The following is a 16,915-nucleotide window of genomic DNA, read 5'->3' on the forward strand; positions in this document are numbered from 1 at the left end:
GCTAGAGGAGTGGTTATGAACAAAGGCGGAGTTTCTCCGCGTCTGGAGAGCGTCAGCGCCGCGGATCATGTCAGAAAGTTAACAGCTAACACCAGCATTAAAGACTTTTAAAATTATTTTAGTTCAAAACTCACTTTCAGACAGCAGCGAGTGTTTGAAATAACTTGATCCGATGTGGATTATGATCACCATACAAGGCAGAAATATTTATAAGCGATGCAAAAGACTATGCACGCTAGCCATTAACGTTACCATAGTAAACATGGTAAATACGACCGCTTGAAGAAATCAGACGTAAGCTTCTTATTCTCTATCACAATCGTGTATTTATTTAGTAACATTTTATTGGTCATAAGTCTCGTCTCGAGAGTTTAGCTCCGCGTATGTCATAAAAATATAATCATGTTTTTTGTTCGGGAACTTTTATAAAAAGATAGAAATTATCATTCTTTCTAAATGTGATGTATATACTGTGACTACAAATAAACAGAAGCAGACTTGACTGAATAAGTAGATAGGCTATGTTTATACCGCTTTATTTCTGTGTGATTAATTTTCAATCCTGATAAATTAATTCATTATGATCAATGTATCACTTATTGTAAAACATCCGATGCTTGTGGATTTAAATCTTCAACAAAACATGCAAACAAACGGCCGCTTTTATCATGTTCGTTTTGTGATTGCGCTAGTTCCAGTGACTTATTTCTTATTCATTTTCTGATACGTTCTCTTTGTTGGTGAAATGATGGGGTTGCGTGACGTTGTTCCTGAGAGGCATGTAAAGGGCGGGTTTTAGTGAAGTGCAGCGGAGCTTCTGGCCCGACGGTGGAAACGCGGCTAATGATGTCCTTACTACCTTTCTGGGCCCTGAACGTGGTAGTTGCATTGCTGTCTATGCAGAGTCAGAAAGCTCTCAGATTTCATCAAAAATATCTTAATTTGTGTTCTGAAGATGAACAAAGGTCTTACGGATTTGGAACGACATGAATGTGAGTAATTAATGACAGAATTTTCGTTTTTGCGTAATCTATTCCTTTAAGATAAAAAATTACATGGTCCAAAAAAATATCCTTTAACAGCCAATGTGCAAATACCTTTGGGAGCAGTTTCTGCACTTTGGCCCTGTCCTTACTCTCTTTGAGCAGAGATCCTCCTCTGTTACTGAAGCGATTGGGATCTGCAGCCTTTCTCTGGTAAGCGAAACATAGAACAAAATGACACGTGTGAAACCACATAAGGTTGAGTTCACTTTAAGCATGGGACTTGTGAGATGCCTGTGAGAACCTCAAACTCTTGAAAGAGAGCCCAGTTCCTCTTCCATTTCTCCAGGTCCTCCAGTATGGGCTGTGCTGCCTCATAGAAAGCCTTCATTCTCAGCATCTCGGTGTCATGGAGGGCCAGCAGCTCCTCGGTGTAGTGATCTGTTCAACCAGAATTAAGTTAAAGCCATTTTCCATGGGCAAAGAATCAGTGTTAGTCTGTATTTTTATTTTAATGGTTTTAATCAGGGTTGGTCATCAATAAAATATTTGATCTACTTAATTTATTATGATACCATTTATGATTAATTGACTACAATTAAAGAGTTTTTTTTTTCTTCATCTGGATTTGTTCTGATGAAGAAACAAATTCATCTACATCTTGGATGGTCTGAGTTTTCATTTTTGGGTGAACTATACCTTTAATCACACATCGGTTTTTGCTGAGAATTGAAATGAATTTAATATTATGAAGTTACCTGACTGCCTTTAAGTTTGAATATCAAGGTTCAGGCAACTTACCATCACAGAAGTGAACATTGAACGGCTCTCTCTGTTCTGGTCCAAGCAAGCATTTGTCCCACAGAACCACAAGCTCCTGTCGGACCTTATCAACCACCTCCTCCAGCTGAGCCATCTGCAGCTCCTCCAGATGTTCCACATAGCCCTGCCACTGCAAGAGGAAATGCACTCCATTAGCACTCGTTGGTAAACCACAAGGAGAGTTAAGATCCTTGATAGGACATCCTGTGGGTTAAATGCAAAAGCTCTCACCCGTCTGATATCATCAGAGAGAGTGCTCATGGCAGCCTCTCGGAACGCCTCGCCTTCCGGCTCAGGACAACTCAGACGATTCCACAGGCTCGTAGCTCGCTCTTTGAGTTTGTCTCGGGCTGAAATCAAGGATTCCTTTTTCATTGCAAGCTGTGTGGTATAAATATTAATTATGAGTACAATAATGATGATAATAATGGTTATAAGCCAGCTGGCAAGTATCTATAGTATTTTTTATATACTTCTATTTATACTTGTATAGCCAATTTTTATTCACATTTGGTGCTTGGTGAGATTTAAAGGGGTCATATGATGCTGCGTGTCAGGGCAGATGGACTCCCGTTCCAGACTGCTCTCTGGTTCATGTCCCATCTCGTCCATCAGGCTCCTGATGTCCTCCCTGAGCCCAGAGAACACCTTCTCCCTGCTCACCTACAAACAGAGCTTAAATCACAAAAGCATCCAGGACAGAAACTCATGAGTGATCAGAACAGTTCCAAAAAGAAAAGGGATAGATACTTTTTCTTTGACGAGTTTCTCAACATGTTCCTGGAGTTCCTGCAGCTGGGTTCGAGAAGGCACACTTCCCGATGGGATGTAATATGGCGTAGAGCACAAAGTTACGCACAAATCCTCGTCCTGCTTCTTCAAATCACTCAGCTCTCTTAAACGTTCATTCTTCTCCTTTAGAAGAGATTCAACATGGCACCGCAGGTTCTTCTCCATCTGGAGGACTGTAAGGTCTTGCTCCAACTATAAAAGATTGCAGGATAACGATCAGAAAAACTGGAGCTTTCCATAATTAGGGTTAAAATTCTTAGAAAAACATTAAAAAATGTAGACAAATTTCAGACAAGCATCAATAGTTTATAATGCCCGATTACTAAAAGGCAATACTTCACAGGTCTTGTCTTACTTTGTATGGTTCCAGTCCCAGTTCCAAGCACAGTGTATCCAATTGTTTCTGGAAGGTAATGACATCGGTTTTGATGCGATGTCTTAAGGCCTCTTCCTCCATAATCATTGAATGCAAAAGCTCCTATAAAACATGTTTAATTCAGAGTAAGCATCAATCAGAAATCGGTGAGAGATGTGATGCATGCAAAGGCATTACTTACATCTATATGTTTTTTCACAGTTTGCATTCGTTCTACCCTCTGCTCCTCCATGATGCCGATACTGTCCCATATGTCCACAAGCCTGGCCATGGAATGATTGATCTCAGTCACCAGAGAGAACGCCAGAGCTTCACTGCTCATGAAAACATAAGGAAATAAATTAGATTAAATGAATACTGATGGATCTTGTGGTGTCTCCATTCACTTTCACAGCATCTTTTTGGCATACAATGTAAGTGAATGGTGACTAAGACACATCACTTTTTAAGTTCAAGAGAAGAATGTCAAACGGTTTTAAAGCAACATAAGGGTGAGTAAATGATGACAGAATATATTATTATTATTATATAATTTTTTTGGCTGAACTATCCCTTTAACATGGTCTTAACCCCTTAAAAACCCCTTAACGCCTAAATAAGGCTCACGACAACAAAACAGATCAGCAAGACTTTAGTTAGTTACGTTAGTTAGTTAGTTATTTATTTAAAATTACTACAGCGTCAGTAAAACTCGCATCATAACCAAAAAGAGGTAACGAATGAAACTAGCGTGTGTTTTGCATTACCAGCCACGATATAACGTTACATAAGATAATGAGACACGGCCATAATACAATTTAACCTAGCGCTAGTTTGGCAGTTTAACATTCTCGACTTATACACACTTACCTTCTGCGACAAGACATCGTTGTTACGTAACTTACTAACGCACAACTCCGTCGATAAACTAAATAAAATATGAAGTATGACAAGAAATAGCAGTCGTCTCGCTCTGCAGCTAACGTTACGAGCGGTAAAAATTTGAATCGCAGCTGATGTTTTCTTGTCTTCTTCACTGGACGCAATGAAAAGAGACTCATATAGCGTCACGACTATTGCGCCACTACGCGCCCCGGAGCGAAATAGTTTCCTTATCATAATTAAATACATTCCGTAGTGATTTGTGATAACTACGGGTATCCTTTAGGATGTTAGTGCGATAAATTATTGGAATAACGTTGCTTCACTGAACAGATAAGAATCTGGACTTGTGTTGCAAACCTGACACAAATAACGAACCATGGAGGTACAAACAACAAAATCTAATGTCTGTGGAGAGCATCTTCAACTAAGGTACAGTAGCTGTAATGCCACCTTTGTGTGTGTTTTCTTGGCAAAAACATGGACAATTGTACAAAACAGGGGGGTTCACCTATTATTGTTTGATCTCAAACTATTGTGTAACCAATAAGTGAACTGAAACCAAAAGAAATAATTTATTAACCAAAATGTATTAAAAATAACTAAAATTAAGATGTTTTTGCAATGTAATCATTATGTAACATGAATATGGTGGGTGATACAATATCAATATCATGAGTCCAAATAGTTGTTATTGACACTGGTTTAAAATATAATCACATCTCCAGGTTAAATTTGTCCTTTACTTTTATTTCCTCAAGAACACCATAAAACAGTTTCACATTTTAAAGGCAGTATAACAGACAACTTAAAATCACAGATCTGTATTGTCTTGTCATGGTCCTGTATTATTTGCTGATGTGTGAAGATATTTTTTTTCTTTCTGGCAATTAAAGAGCAGTTTTGCACCAATCACACAGGAAATTAATTATCTGGCTTGTTTACATTTAAAATGGTATTAAATCAATTTCTGAGGGCTTAGTGTCTCAGAAATATGCCACAAAGTAGTTATGTTGTTATTTGTTCGATTTTCTTGTAGTTTTTGATAAATATAAAAAACTTAATTTGAGACATAAATGCAATTTTGTCTTCCAGTGTGTATAATAACAACCCCTGAGTTTGTACAGTAGCATTCAAAATGTTCATATTCAGTTCTGATTCAAACAGGAGTGGAATTTTTTGTGCTATCTTGTTAATTTTATGAACATATTCAACATTTATAATTTCTAAGAGCTGAATATCATGTTTCATGTGTTTTAATAGAAAATATGTTTTTCAGCTCTTAAGGCCCATTTGTGGATACATTACACAGACGAGTCATTAACCGGTTGTGTCGTATGAGTAGCAAAACAAACAGCACTGTGGATGGTATGAAATGACAGTTGTTCCATGTCTTTGTCACCAGCCCCAAAGAAAGAGCCTCTCCTTAAAGAATCTATCACTGGTGTGTTGCAGCAAGCTAGAATTATATTCACGCCAACTTCTTTATAGTCTTTTAAAACCATTTTGAAGGTGCTCACTCCCACTGTGTCTATTATGGAGATGCAGGAGCAATCTAAGATGATAGTATGAAAATCAATGTGTTGTGAAATCAAGCTTACACTTACATCTCCATTTGTTTCATCTACTCTATCTGTCTTCTTCGCAGCCTTTTCTCTAGCTTTTTTCTCCAGTTTTCTTCTGCGGGTTATTTCAAGGAATGGCTCAAGATCAGTTGCTTTATATAAAGATTTTAAAAAGAAGTCTTTGTTGGCGTAGAAAAGAGGCGCTTGAAAACGAAAGATCTTCACCTTTGGAACAGGTGAAAGATTATCATACTCTTCCATGTCCTCATAGTCGTTGGTTTGTTCAATTTGTCCCAGTAACGAAACCTTAGGATTCTGAGTCTGGACCACCACACAGATCATAGAGAAGACAACACCAATCAGCAGTCCAATCTCCACGCTAATTAAAGCAGTTGAGCTCATGCTCACCAACCAGACAATTGCCTCAATCTTGCTTTCACGCCATTGCTTAGGGACGTCTAGAAATTTGCGCAGGGCGCCCCGCAGACTGACGATGATGATGCAGGCGAGAACACATTTCTGCAGGGCATAGAAAAATGGTGCAAAGAAAAGAAGGACCAGAAGAACCACTAAGGCACTCACTACACTGGAGACCTGAGTCTGGCAACCTGTTGAGTCTTTCACCATAGTTTTTGCAAGGGCGGCACTTGTAGTGAAAGCATGGAAAAATGAAGGAATTATATTGCAGAACCCAATTGCTATCATTTCTTGGTTGGGCCTAACTGTGTAACCATTCTTTTTAGCAAACATCTCAGACAGAGAAACAGTAAAAGCAAAACTGATGACAGCTAAAGGAATGGCATCATATGCTACACGGGGCATCAGTTCAACACTGGGCACCTTTGGCGGAATGAAACCAGTTGGAATGGCACCTGAGATACTGGAGCTAAACTGTCCATTTAGATCAGCAAAGTGGGAAACTACTGTGGCAACTGCCACTACGACCAGTTCTGTGGGCAGTGGGGTCTTCAAACGGTCCTTATAGCGATCCTGGATCTCTTTTCCTGCAAGCAGCACTATGATGCAGATGGCACTTGTTATTAAGTCACAGAAGTTGGTTTTGTGGATGTTCTTGAAGATGTTGATCCAAGTGACCACCACTGTGCCATAGCCTTGGTGTCGAGGGATCTTAAGGCCAACCAGGTACTTTGCCTGGACAGTGAGGATAGTGCAAGATGCCCCAGTGGCAAAGCCATCAAGCATAGGAGCAGACAGATAAACCGAGACAAACCCCAGCCTGAGAATGGCCATCAGCACCTGAGGAGAAAATAAAATACACTTTTCAATGAAGGACATGACATTTTTTTTCCCTACTATGTATTTATTTATTTATAAATATAATATAAATGGAATTGGAAGATGGCATTCGCTGTGTTCCAACTGGGATAAATCCTTCTCCAAAGGGCACTTAGAAGTAAGCGCAATCATGACCCCCATACTGAAGGGTTGTTCCAAACCAAAGTGCTCAAAATGGGCCACTTCAGAGGACACTTTGAAATGATTTTGAAGGGTACAACTGAGAGACACTCGCTCCCATGATTCTTTTCGCAGGTTTAATTGTGTGAACAATTGAAGTGACGTGCAAGTGCATTTCAAGAAACGTTTTTTTTGGTCACCCTTCATTTCTTCTAATCTCTCACTCACATTTATTTAAATGATTTTTTTTTACTTGAGTTTGATGGTTACAGCACTTAAATCTTTGCGTGGTGATTTGCAGATGTGATTTAAGAAAATGTACGTACCTGGTAGACTCCAGCAAGAAATGTTAAAGCTGTGGCAATGCTAATGGCATAGCATTCCTTTCCACATTCCATATTCAGTGCCATGATCTTCAAGTTGACCAGAGTAGTGTTAGCTTGCCCAGTGCCATTTAACCCTAATGCGTTTTTCGTACTGTCTTCATTCAAATCAAAGCCTGCAAGGTAGACCTCTCGGTCCACAACTTGTCCAACCATCAAACTCATGAGACTGAAGATGCCCACAGAAACATGTCTTGACGTTCCCATGAAAAAGTAAATGATGTTTGAAAAAAATGATGTGTACAAGCCATAGATGGGATCCAAGCCAGCCAGCAGGCAGTACGCAATTGCTTGAGGGATCAATATGATGCCAATTATGATCCCAGACATCAGATCTCCCCATATATAGTCCTTCACCTTGTACTTCGGAAGCCATTTCACTACAGGGAAGAAGCCTGTTAGAGTCCTCTTCAGTTTAGATCCTGAGCAGGAGAGGTTTCGCTGCAACTTGGTCTTGATAATCTCACGAATCCGTTTCCTCTCTTGTACTCTACGCTTTAGTGGGCCCACAGTCACAGAGTTTAGGTCCTCCATGGCTTCCAGTGATGAAGGACCCATGGACTGATGAGGCTTTTAAGACAGCTCCTGAAAAAGGGACAAAGACCTTTGATCAGTGTGTGATCTCCTTTAAAGATCAAACTGGATGCCTGTTAAATAGGGGTAACTGATTAACTGTTGTGCTTGGAGCAAGTGTGAATGGAAAACAGTTTCTGCGTTTTCTTTTTTTTTTGCTGTTTCTGTGGGAAAGTCAATAATTAGTCCAGCAAGTTAACACGATTATCTAAAGTTATACAACAATCAGTGTTTGAGAGGGTTTAACCTGCTAGGGACAGCATTTACCAATCATTAGAAAAGATTCTCACATACTTCTCTTATCAAAGCCTCTAAAGCTAAAGGCTAGAGCGAAAACCAGGAAACAAAAGCTTGTTCTTACATCTCACCTACATCTGTTTCATTATTATTAGGACTTTGTATGTACAAAGTATTATGCTAATACAGCTATTTTATGACGTCAATGATGTTAAAGTCGCTGACCTTTTATAATCATTAATAAAACTCCACAAATTGCAAGTACAGATGTACTGTATGTGGCAAAGCAATGTGCACTGTTCAAAGCAATTCCTGAGTAAAAATGTCCAGTTACTAATTAGTTCACAGAAAAATCTCACCAACAATTTCTTTTTGATTCCTTATTCCATTAAATCCTTTTTATGTCATTGTCACACATCTGCTGTAGATTTGGATGTGCCAGACATTGGTCTCTAATCAAAGCAAGTATGCATGCTATTTATCTCCTAATTGCCTTTTTATTGGAGGGTCATAAAATCACCACTTAGATATGAGACTGTTTTCCATGATGGCGTCTCATAGTTTATAGGTCTATATTTGAACTGGCATTAACATCAGTAAACTATTTAGTTTTCCTCTATAGTTGTTCTTCTGCCAAAGTAGATGCATTTTTGAATTTGAAGACAAATAACAATATAAATGAGCAACTATTAAGTACAACACTCACCTGAATAAGTGACTTCTTAAAGGGACAATATAAAATGAACAAAACTGCTTAGATTTATTCACTAACCTCTCTATACCCCGCCTCCCACTGGCTAAATGAAAAGCTGTGGTGTAAGTCCATGCTTCAGTATGCAAAAACCTTCAGGCAGTCCTCTTTTCCAACATCAGTCATTTTCATAGGCTGTAAGAACAAAAGGCGGAAGTGTTGTGTCCCTCCTGGGTTAAACATATGCTAGTTTGTAATGTTCTGCATTGAGTAATATCTAGGCATTATGACAATAAGGCGTAAAGAGTCAATCTTTTACTGGTTCTTATTAGATGAAGCAAAACCAGTTCAGACATTAGATCATGCTACGAAATATAATGAAAATAAATTTCATCTGAACTAGATAAATGAATTATAGCCACATGAGAAGAAATGAAAAGACATTTGCTTTGTCATGCAATTGCGCTGGAATTTAGTGCAATTGATAGCATCAGTACTGCAGTAGATAGCATAATGTAAGACATGTTTTAAGATTTATGCATTGAAATACATACACTAGATTTAATTGTAAAGTGTCTGAATGCTTTCTCTTAATTGTCTTAGCTCCTTTTAAATACAATTTACATTAAAAAGCAATAGCAGGGCAAAGGCATAAGTAGTTAATCTTTTACTGGTTCTTCTCAAACTGAGTGAAAACATTTTAAACATCAGATCGTTCCATGAAAAATAAAGAAAATAGTAGAATCACTGCTTCATCTGAACTAGTTAAATGAGTTATATAGTGAACTACTTTTAGAATTATCTCTTTTTTTGTTGCTGGCAATGCAGAGATGTTCAATGGCATGTATAGTGACAAAATTTCACACTGACTTGAATGCTGTTGTTCATGCTACTTGCAGGATGTATGGCTTTTATACTGTGAGAAATGTGTGAAATATGATTTACACACACATTTCTGTAAAGACTCTTTTATCATAAATGTTCTGCTTTTAACTATAGTTCTCACATGATAGGTGCCACACATAGATCATATGGGAGGTTTTTATCATTGAAACCAGACAATGGTGGTATTATACAATTTTATTATACTATTTAATAGTATAACTCACAGTTAATATTTGTTATATTTAGTGATGTGCAAGTTTGTATTTATTTATTTATTTTGGGTATTGTATAGTATGTTTTGTCCCATACTGTTGTCTGTGTGTGTGTGTGTGTGTGTTTCCATTTATTTACATTATTACTATTGTGTCAATAAATAACAAAGGACCAGTTCAGGCAATCTCTCAGTTTATTCTGTGAACTGTGAGCCTCTGTCATCTAGAATAATGACTGTGTGGTTAAGAATAATGTCCTTTCTGTCCTTTCTTCCTAATTGTAGACATACAGTACAGTTGTTGTTATCAGATCTGGCAGGTTGTATAGACAGCGATCTCGGTCCACTTTTTATATGAACTCAGTTATGAGTCATACTTTATGAGTAACCATGAGTGAATGACAGACAAACCTTCGTATATGGTCCTTGGCAAACTGAGGTCTTATGTAAGATATGTCTTAATTGTAGTAGGGCAGGATGAGTTCAGATAATATGTACAAATGAATTGTTTACCAGTTCAGTGTCATATTATAATTTCTAAATAGTCTAAAATCCTAAAATGATGTCATGAGATAAATTACATGACATGAATGTGTCAAAAGGCATGTTGTTTTATCTTCATTTCCTATTAAATATTATTGTGATATCATACTAATATATAAAAGCTTTGTATAAGAGGAAACCCACCACCATATAAGTTGAATATTTTGGGAAACAGGGACTCACCCTTATCATAGGAGCAGATGAGTAGAATGGAGAATACATTTGCCATGCCTCCACTGCTGAATTTCCCGGTGCGCATTAGCTTGGCTGTCTGAATAGAGCAAAGGATTGTGGGTAAAGATGTTAGTCTGCTTTCTTAACCCTCAACAACCAATCATAGACAGATGGAGATAGAGGAAGCGAGAGAAGGGAGGGCTGTGGGCTGATCACCATAGAAACAGTGCCACCCACAGTCTCTACTTAGTATTACTGAATTTATATGTGGCTGACAGCATCTGAGTAGTGCACTATGAGCCACATGGGGGAATATATATATATATATATATATATATTGTATATATATACTGTATATATATACAGTTACATTAGATTTTGAATTTATGTTTACACCTAGATAGCATAAATCTGCTGATTACTTATATAGACATATCTATATATTCAGGAATCTAGTGTATACCTTAAAATGCATATACTATGTTTAAATGTTTTGTAAAATGTGTTGTTGTTTGTACTGTTGAAATGCTTTCTATTAATTGGCCCACAATATAAAATGATGTTTAAGTTGTTCTCCCTAAAAGTGTAACACTGTTTGTGCCTGTGGCTTTGTGTTGCTGTCAAAACATTGCTCTGTTTTTTTGAGCATCCGATCTGCCTGGCAACAGCTCAGCCAATGGTGTGAGATTGGGGCGTGGCTACCTGTTTGTGCGACCAAGGGCAGATGGGCGGAGTGTTTGAGGAAACCTGTCTGAAAATGGTCTCTTTTAGCAGCGATGATGCAGCAAATTACATGTATTTGAGAAATATTTCAAATTCTGCGAATATTTGTTATTCCATTGAGGAGTACCATCGTGTGTGTGTGTGTGTGTGTGTGAGAAAAAAAAACATTTAATTATCAGTTCTACAACAGAAAACTAACAGGTTTACTCAGAAATCTTTAAATAAGCTCAGATTCTTTATGGGAACATCTTGTTGATTGGGACATCTTATGTGACTGCACAATTATGTGAGGCAGCGCACTAGATTACAGATATGTTAACGTCAAAGGATATTCAGTGTTTGTTTAGCTGCTTTGTTCTCTTTGTTCTTTTTTGTTGGTATATAAGACTTACATATGACTTTTTAAAACATTGTTTCTCCACAGCAAACTAAGCATGAGCCCAAGTTAATTCTTCAAGTTAATCTTTTCAGGTCAGTATGTTAATATATTTGCTGACATTCTGTCACTTTGTTAATGTTCATGCGTGGTTGGCATCACAGTATCACATGGCTACTCATTGTTTTTATCACAATGTTCTAAAAACGTGTACTACATGTAGCCACTTAAGTGAACTTTGAAAAAAAAAAAAAAAATTTTTTGAAAAAGTATCAAATTCTTTATAAAAATTCTTTATTATATAATTATGTATATTATTAGGCTATATAATGGAATATAGTCCTTGATGTCATTTGACTGCTTTGTGTGACAAACAGACCATAAATTGTGTAAATTACATTTTTAAATAACATATTTAAATAATGTTTGTTAATTGTTTATATGTTTTACAGTAAGTTTCAATGTAGCTGCTTCATGATGATGCAGGGTATAAATAACCAAAAGAGGGAGCCTTGTATTTGAAATGTAAACATTTTGATTTTATTTAAATCTTATTTTTTAATTGTATTATTTAGAAGTACAAGTTCAGAAAACTGTGCCAGACTTCCAGTCTGGAGTCTAGACTTTTCTACATCTTGTTTACCTACATTTTCAGGCTTTAAAAGCCCCTTATGTCATTAACCCTGACTTTCTCCAGCAGAGACTTGGCACAGTACGGACAATCTGTTCTGTCTCCAAGACACCAGCTGGCATGAGAATACTTTTCGGCAGTCGTAACAAGAACAGTTTTCAGAAGGTATTAACCTATTGTTGATAAATTTGCATGACCTCAGATGACCCAACGTAATATTGAACTGGATAAGCTCATACTGTACTTACTTAGGCCAGCCTTTTTTCTTTGCATCTTTTAAGGTTGTTGGACTGATTATGTGAATTAACTGTGCGTTACTGCTCGATTAACATTGAAAACATTATGCCTTTTATCTATTGATAGACCATGTTATTGAATTTATATCCCTGTGAAAATCCTCAAGTTTGAATATCTTATAATTGGGCAATTTTTAGAAATGGAAAATGGAAATGTTCCTCCAAGATATATCTGACTCTTGACTGGTATGATTTTAATTACACTTAATTCTAATAAATTTAATTAATCAATGCCGTTTGAGTTACATTAGTTTTAAACATTTAAAACATCTACTTAATAGCTTGTGAATCTGTTAAGGCATGCTAAGACAAGATATCTTTTTCTGTTGCAAATATATTTGTTATATAGTACATATTAGAAAATATAATAGAAATACTTACATGGTAATAATGTAACTATAATTTCTTAATATTTGTCCATTGTCTGAAAATGTATTTAATTTTAATTTGTGTTTAGTTTGCTTGGAACCTGGAGAATGTGAGTTTATAGGAATTATCACCACTAAAGCCTAGTAACTACACTAAGTGGATAACTTAATTGGCAAAACAACACCTGTCCAATTTTTACCATTTTAGATCTCACAAGCCCTCATTAACCTTGGCAGACATTTTCCCATAATCTCTGTTATGTTTCCCAAACAGACCTTTTTTGTCCCTTGTGATGTATACTGTATGCTGATTCTGTTCTTCTTGGCATTGGTTATTAATGCAAATATGCTGTGGAGTATAATATATCCCTTTCGGTTTGTACACAAATGGGGCATTCATTTGTGTATCCATTCTAATGTATTTTAAATTTCAAATAATCTTCAAAAACATCCTTGACGAGACTAACTTCTGGTCAGTGATACTGAAGATGTCAATGATATGCAAAACAATGCACAACCACCCACCCCTATAAATTCCATAAAAATGTCCAAAAGTAAGTTTTGTTTAAAAAATATTTATTGTCACATACACTTAGCACAGTCCAAGGTTCCCTTGAGATAAGAAGTTCAATGATCTGATGTCTCCCTGATGCACGCATGCATCTCTACAGCACTGAAATGGAATGACCCCGGATGCTGCTTCTTATGCCAGCATGCTCTTCGTTTCCTCTAACAGTTTAGCAAGCCCCTGTATAATGGGAAATGGGAAAAATCAGATTAGACAGACAAATCAAATCCAAACGCCATCTTTATGTGCACGATTAGCTGAATTAATAAGACTGCTTTTGTTGTGTTGCAGCTAAACTGAAAGCCTGACTTCTGTCAGTGGACTTACCAGACTGCAGGACGGGCTGGAACTGACCAGCCATGCAGAGCTCGTCTTGTTTCTGGCGGACGATGCGCTGGATTGCAGGAGGCAGGCCACGGGGGTTGCGTGAGAAGACAATGGCATAGCCATCCTCGCATGTGCCATCATCCTTCAGACTGCGGCAAGTGTAGGTGATAGCATAGTTGTCGTAGTCGGTGTCAATGACCCAGTAGTTGTCACCTTTATGAAGAATAAACATAAGTCAAATGATTCATGTGACAGTAATGGGTACAGATGTGATAATGGGCACATAAGTGTCTTCTGACCTCCGCTGGACAGATAGCTAGCCAAGCCCTGATAGTTCATGAACATCTTGCCAGGAGTGCCTGGGTCAGGAACACTGTACTGGGCAGCCATGTCAGCACATGCAACCCAGAATCTGTAAAGAGTTAGCAGGATTAGCATTAGCATGTGACATCAGCACTAATTTATTTGTCAATTAACCAAGAGCATGTATAAAGCAGGATTAGCATTAGCATGAGATGACTTTGCTGTCATATAATTAAACTTAATTGCCAAATCAACACAGAATTCGTAAGCAGCAGGATTAGCATTAGCATATGACGTCATCACTAACGTATATTTAAACTTGTCTGAATCAACCCAGATGCCTTAAGCAGTAGGCTAAGATTAGCATTAGCATGTGATTTCATTGTTCTCGGGACTATCAAAATGTCCAGTTTTTCCCATTTTTTAAAATGTTTGGAGAACATTTTTCTTGGTTAAGTGTATGTTAAAGACAACATTAAATTCCATTTTATTATTTTGCAAACATTATCCGAATGTTATGTTTGAATGTTCTCTAAACCATCTAACACAAAGAAACATTCCATAAATATAACTAATGTTTTTGTGCTAACGTTCTGAGAACATTACTAAAGACCAGATAACTTTGAAGAAACATTCTATTAATGTTACTGAAAGAATATTTTGTTCATAACTTCGAGAGAATCTCCAAAGTTCAGAGAACATTTTCTGTTAGCGTGAATTAGCAGACTTAGCATTAGCATGTGAAGTTATCGCAATCTTATTTAAGCTTATTAAGCTTTCTGAATCAAATGTCATTGAATGCTTCATTGTTACAATCATACTTTCAGACTCATCACTGACCCGAAAAGAGTTACGCGGCCCTTGGAAGAGGCAGTCATGGTGCCATCATCATCAATGGTGTATTCAGCAGAGATGTTGTCCTGGAGGAAGAGTCCCTCTGGGTCTTTCTTCTGCTGAGCGTACCATTTGCCTACATACTACCAGATACAACACACCAGGTTAGGTCAGCCTGTCTGTTTTATATTAAGATTGCAAATGTGCAAACTTTTATCCTCTCTGAAATCATTAATCTGCAGACTACATACTCTCTTGGGGTCAAAGTTGTCCTTGACTGTAAAGCTGTCCACAACGCAGGAAGAAGACCAGCAGCGCTCAATGTAGGACAGGAAAACCACCAGCAGGGCAAACTTGCAGTATTCCATTCTGAGCAACTGAGAAGGAAACCACAGGTGCTAATCAGATAATTTTTTCATTGCAGTTTGAACTGCAGTTTAGTTAACCTCATAGCCCTAAGGGCCTTACAGAAAACACTAGATCTTACCTGTTTGTTTTGTTGTTGTTTGGAGTGAACAAAAGGAAGGATTCAGTGGTGTAGGATCTCTCTTTGTGGTTCTCAATAAGGCTGTGTTGTCTACACTGAGCAAAGGCGCTTTTATACCAACTCTACAGACAGGCTTATTGATTATTTTCACTTCTTGTGACTAAATAAGGTTCTTAAATCTATGGTTAATCCGGTTGTAGAAATCCTCACTGTAATCTGGCTTCTCGGTTGAACCCTCCCATGCTCGCCAATAAAACAATTAAAGCTTTATGCAACTATAGTGAATGTAGTGAGACTTTAACTGTAAAGCAAAAACATTGGGAATTGTTTTAGAAAAACTAAATTGAAATTGGGAAACAAAATGTGGAAATTAAAAAAAAAAATCTATCTGTGTTGAACACGTATTGCAGTGTATGTTATGTTATTAGGTGATTTTTTTGGAATAGTTTACCTCCAAAGATTGGAACTCATAATAACTCTTGTATATATTCTCTCTTCAAACTAGATACAGTAGTTACTGGTCCGTATCATCCCTTGACAGATTATTACATGAAGCGAGAATGTTGCTGACTAAGGATGGCTCTTCAGTTTGTTATTTTGAAAAAGACTAATCTTGATTTTTGCATATCTAAGTTTAAATCTAGATCCTTTATGTCCTGTATGTTGATGTTTATTATGTTAAAATATTAACTACTATAAGAGAAACTCATAGATGTAAGATAGAGGATTAAAATTTAGTTAAAATAATTTGGATAAAATTTAGTGACTTGTAACACCACTCCAGTAAATTCCACAGATGTTTTTCCAAAGATGAACAAGCTTTAGCTAATGCAAGATGTACTTATTGTCCAAAAATTTGAAAACAACAAGACGAGACAAATTGTTGTGTTGGGATGATTGTGATTGTTGATTTGAGTGGGGAGGGTGGATGTTCCAGTGTTATCTTGATGACAATAGACTCCTAGAGGCTTCGTGTTGTTTTGATCAGATGGACGTGATTACGGAAGCAGCTTTATTCATTACGAGAATCTATTATGTAATAATGTACTTGGCTCTTTGTAGTAGATTTGTGTTGTTTTGATCAGATGGACGTGATTACGGAAGCAGCTTTATTCATTATGAGAATCTATTATGTAATAATGTACTTGGCTCTTTGTAGTAGATTTGTGTGTTGTGATCACATCAATTTCACATTCATCAGGTTTTAAGAGGAGCCTTGTTTATAATAGCACAGTATTGGTGCGCTATGAAAAGCAGGAATAGTAATTATGCAATCAAAATCTAGATAATATAATATTTCTTTACCCTATGATGTCATTACATAAAAGCAATGTATACAATTGCATGATCTATTCTAAATTGATTTATTATGCTGTTGTACAGGCCCCTAGTCTACCTCATTATTCAACTCCATTTTTCAAATAAAGGTTTTATTATTAATAATAATAATTATCTTTGATATTAATCAGTAGGATTTTTTTTTTTTTTTC

At 37.0% G+C, this 16,915-nt stretch overlaps 3 protein-coding genes across 5 annotated transcripts in view; all 3 read right to left on the reverse strand.

Moving 5' to 3' along the window:
* The window catches only part of prc2 (protein regulator of cytokinesis 2), a 6,908-nt gene extending 2,935 nt beyond the window's left edge, over positions 1-3,973 (reverse strand). The window contains exons 1-9 of the mRNA XM_016510226.1: positions 3,823-3,973; positions 3,155-3,287; positions 2,953-3,075; positions 2,556-2,789; positions 2,353-2,468; positions 2,037-2,247; positions 1,785-1,935; positions 1,288-1,424; positions 1,098-1,193 (exon numbers count right to left, since the gene is read on the reverse strand). Of these exons, the coding sequence (XP_016365712.1) occupies positions 1,098-1,193; positions 1,288-1,424; positions 1,785-1,935; positions 2,037-2,247; positions 2,353-2,468; positions 2,556-2,789; positions 2,953-3,075; positions 3,155-3,287; positions 3,823-3,839 (1,218 nt within the window). The 5' untranslated portion in view covers positions 3,840-3,973. The remainder of the gene's footprint in view (positions 1-1,097; positions 1,194-1,287; positions 1,425-1,784; positions 1,936-2,036; positions 2,248-2,352; positions 2,469-2,555; positions 2,790-2,952; positions 3,076-3,154; positions 3,288-3,822) is intronic.
* A 604-nt stretch (positions 3,974-4,577) lies between these two features.
* slc26a1 (solute carrier family 26 member 1) lies at positions 4,578-10,595 on the reverse strand. Of its 2 annotated transcripts, XM_016510221.1 has the most exons (4): positions 10,522-10,595; positions 8,781-8,894; positions 7,142-7,783; positions 4,578-6,656 (listed from the first exon to the last, which is right to left on the reverse strand). In XM_016510221.1, the coding sequence occupies exons 3-4, from the start codon at positions 7,754-7,756 to the stop codon at positions 5,139-5,141; spliced, it is 2,133 nt and encodes a 710-aa protein (XP_016365707.1). In that variant the 5' UTR covers positions 7,757-7,783; positions 8,781-8,894; positions 10,522-10,595; the 3' UTR covers positions 4,578-5,138. The 2 variants fall into 2 exon arrangements, with proteins under 2 accessions (XP_016365707.1, XP_016365708.1); XM_016510222.1 differs by lacking the exons at positions 8,781-8,894; positions 10,522-10,595 and having other exon boundaries at positions 7,142-8,083.
* A 2,870-nt stretch (positions 10,596-13,465) lies between these two features.
* On the reverse strand, positions 13,466-15,530 carry LOC107706497 (purpurin-like). 2 transcript variants are annotated; one of them, XM_016510224.1, is made up of 6 exons: positions 15,426-15,530; positions 15,190-15,315; positions 14,945-15,081; positions 14,101-14,213; positions 13,802-14,014; positions 13,466-13,654 (listed from the first exon to the last, which is right to left on the reverse strand). In XM_016510224.1, the coding sequence occupies exons 2-6, from the start codon at positions 15,304-15,306 to the stop codon at positions 13,644-13,646; spliced, it is 591 nt and encodes a 196-aa protein (XP_016365710.1). In that variant the 5' UTR covers positions 15,307-15,315; positions 15,426-15,530; the 3' UTR covers positions 13,466-13,643. The 2 variants fall into 2 exon arrangements, with proteins under 2 accessions (XP_016365710.1, XP_016365711.1); XM_016510225.1 differs by having other exon boundaries at positions 15,190-15,336; positions 15,426-15,527.
* Between the last annotated feature and the right edge of the window lie 1,385 nt (positions 15,531-16,915).

This window comes from Sinocyclocheilus rhinocerous, unplaced genomic scaffold, assembly GCF_001515625.1.
Source record: "Sinocyclocheilus rhinocerous isolate Xijiao unplaced genomic scaffold, SAMN03320098_v1.1 scaffold1405, whole genome shotgun sequence".
NCBI lineage: Eukaryota > Metazoa > Chordata > Actinopteri > Cypriniformes > Cyprinidae > Sinocyclocheilus > Sinocyclocheilus rhinocerous.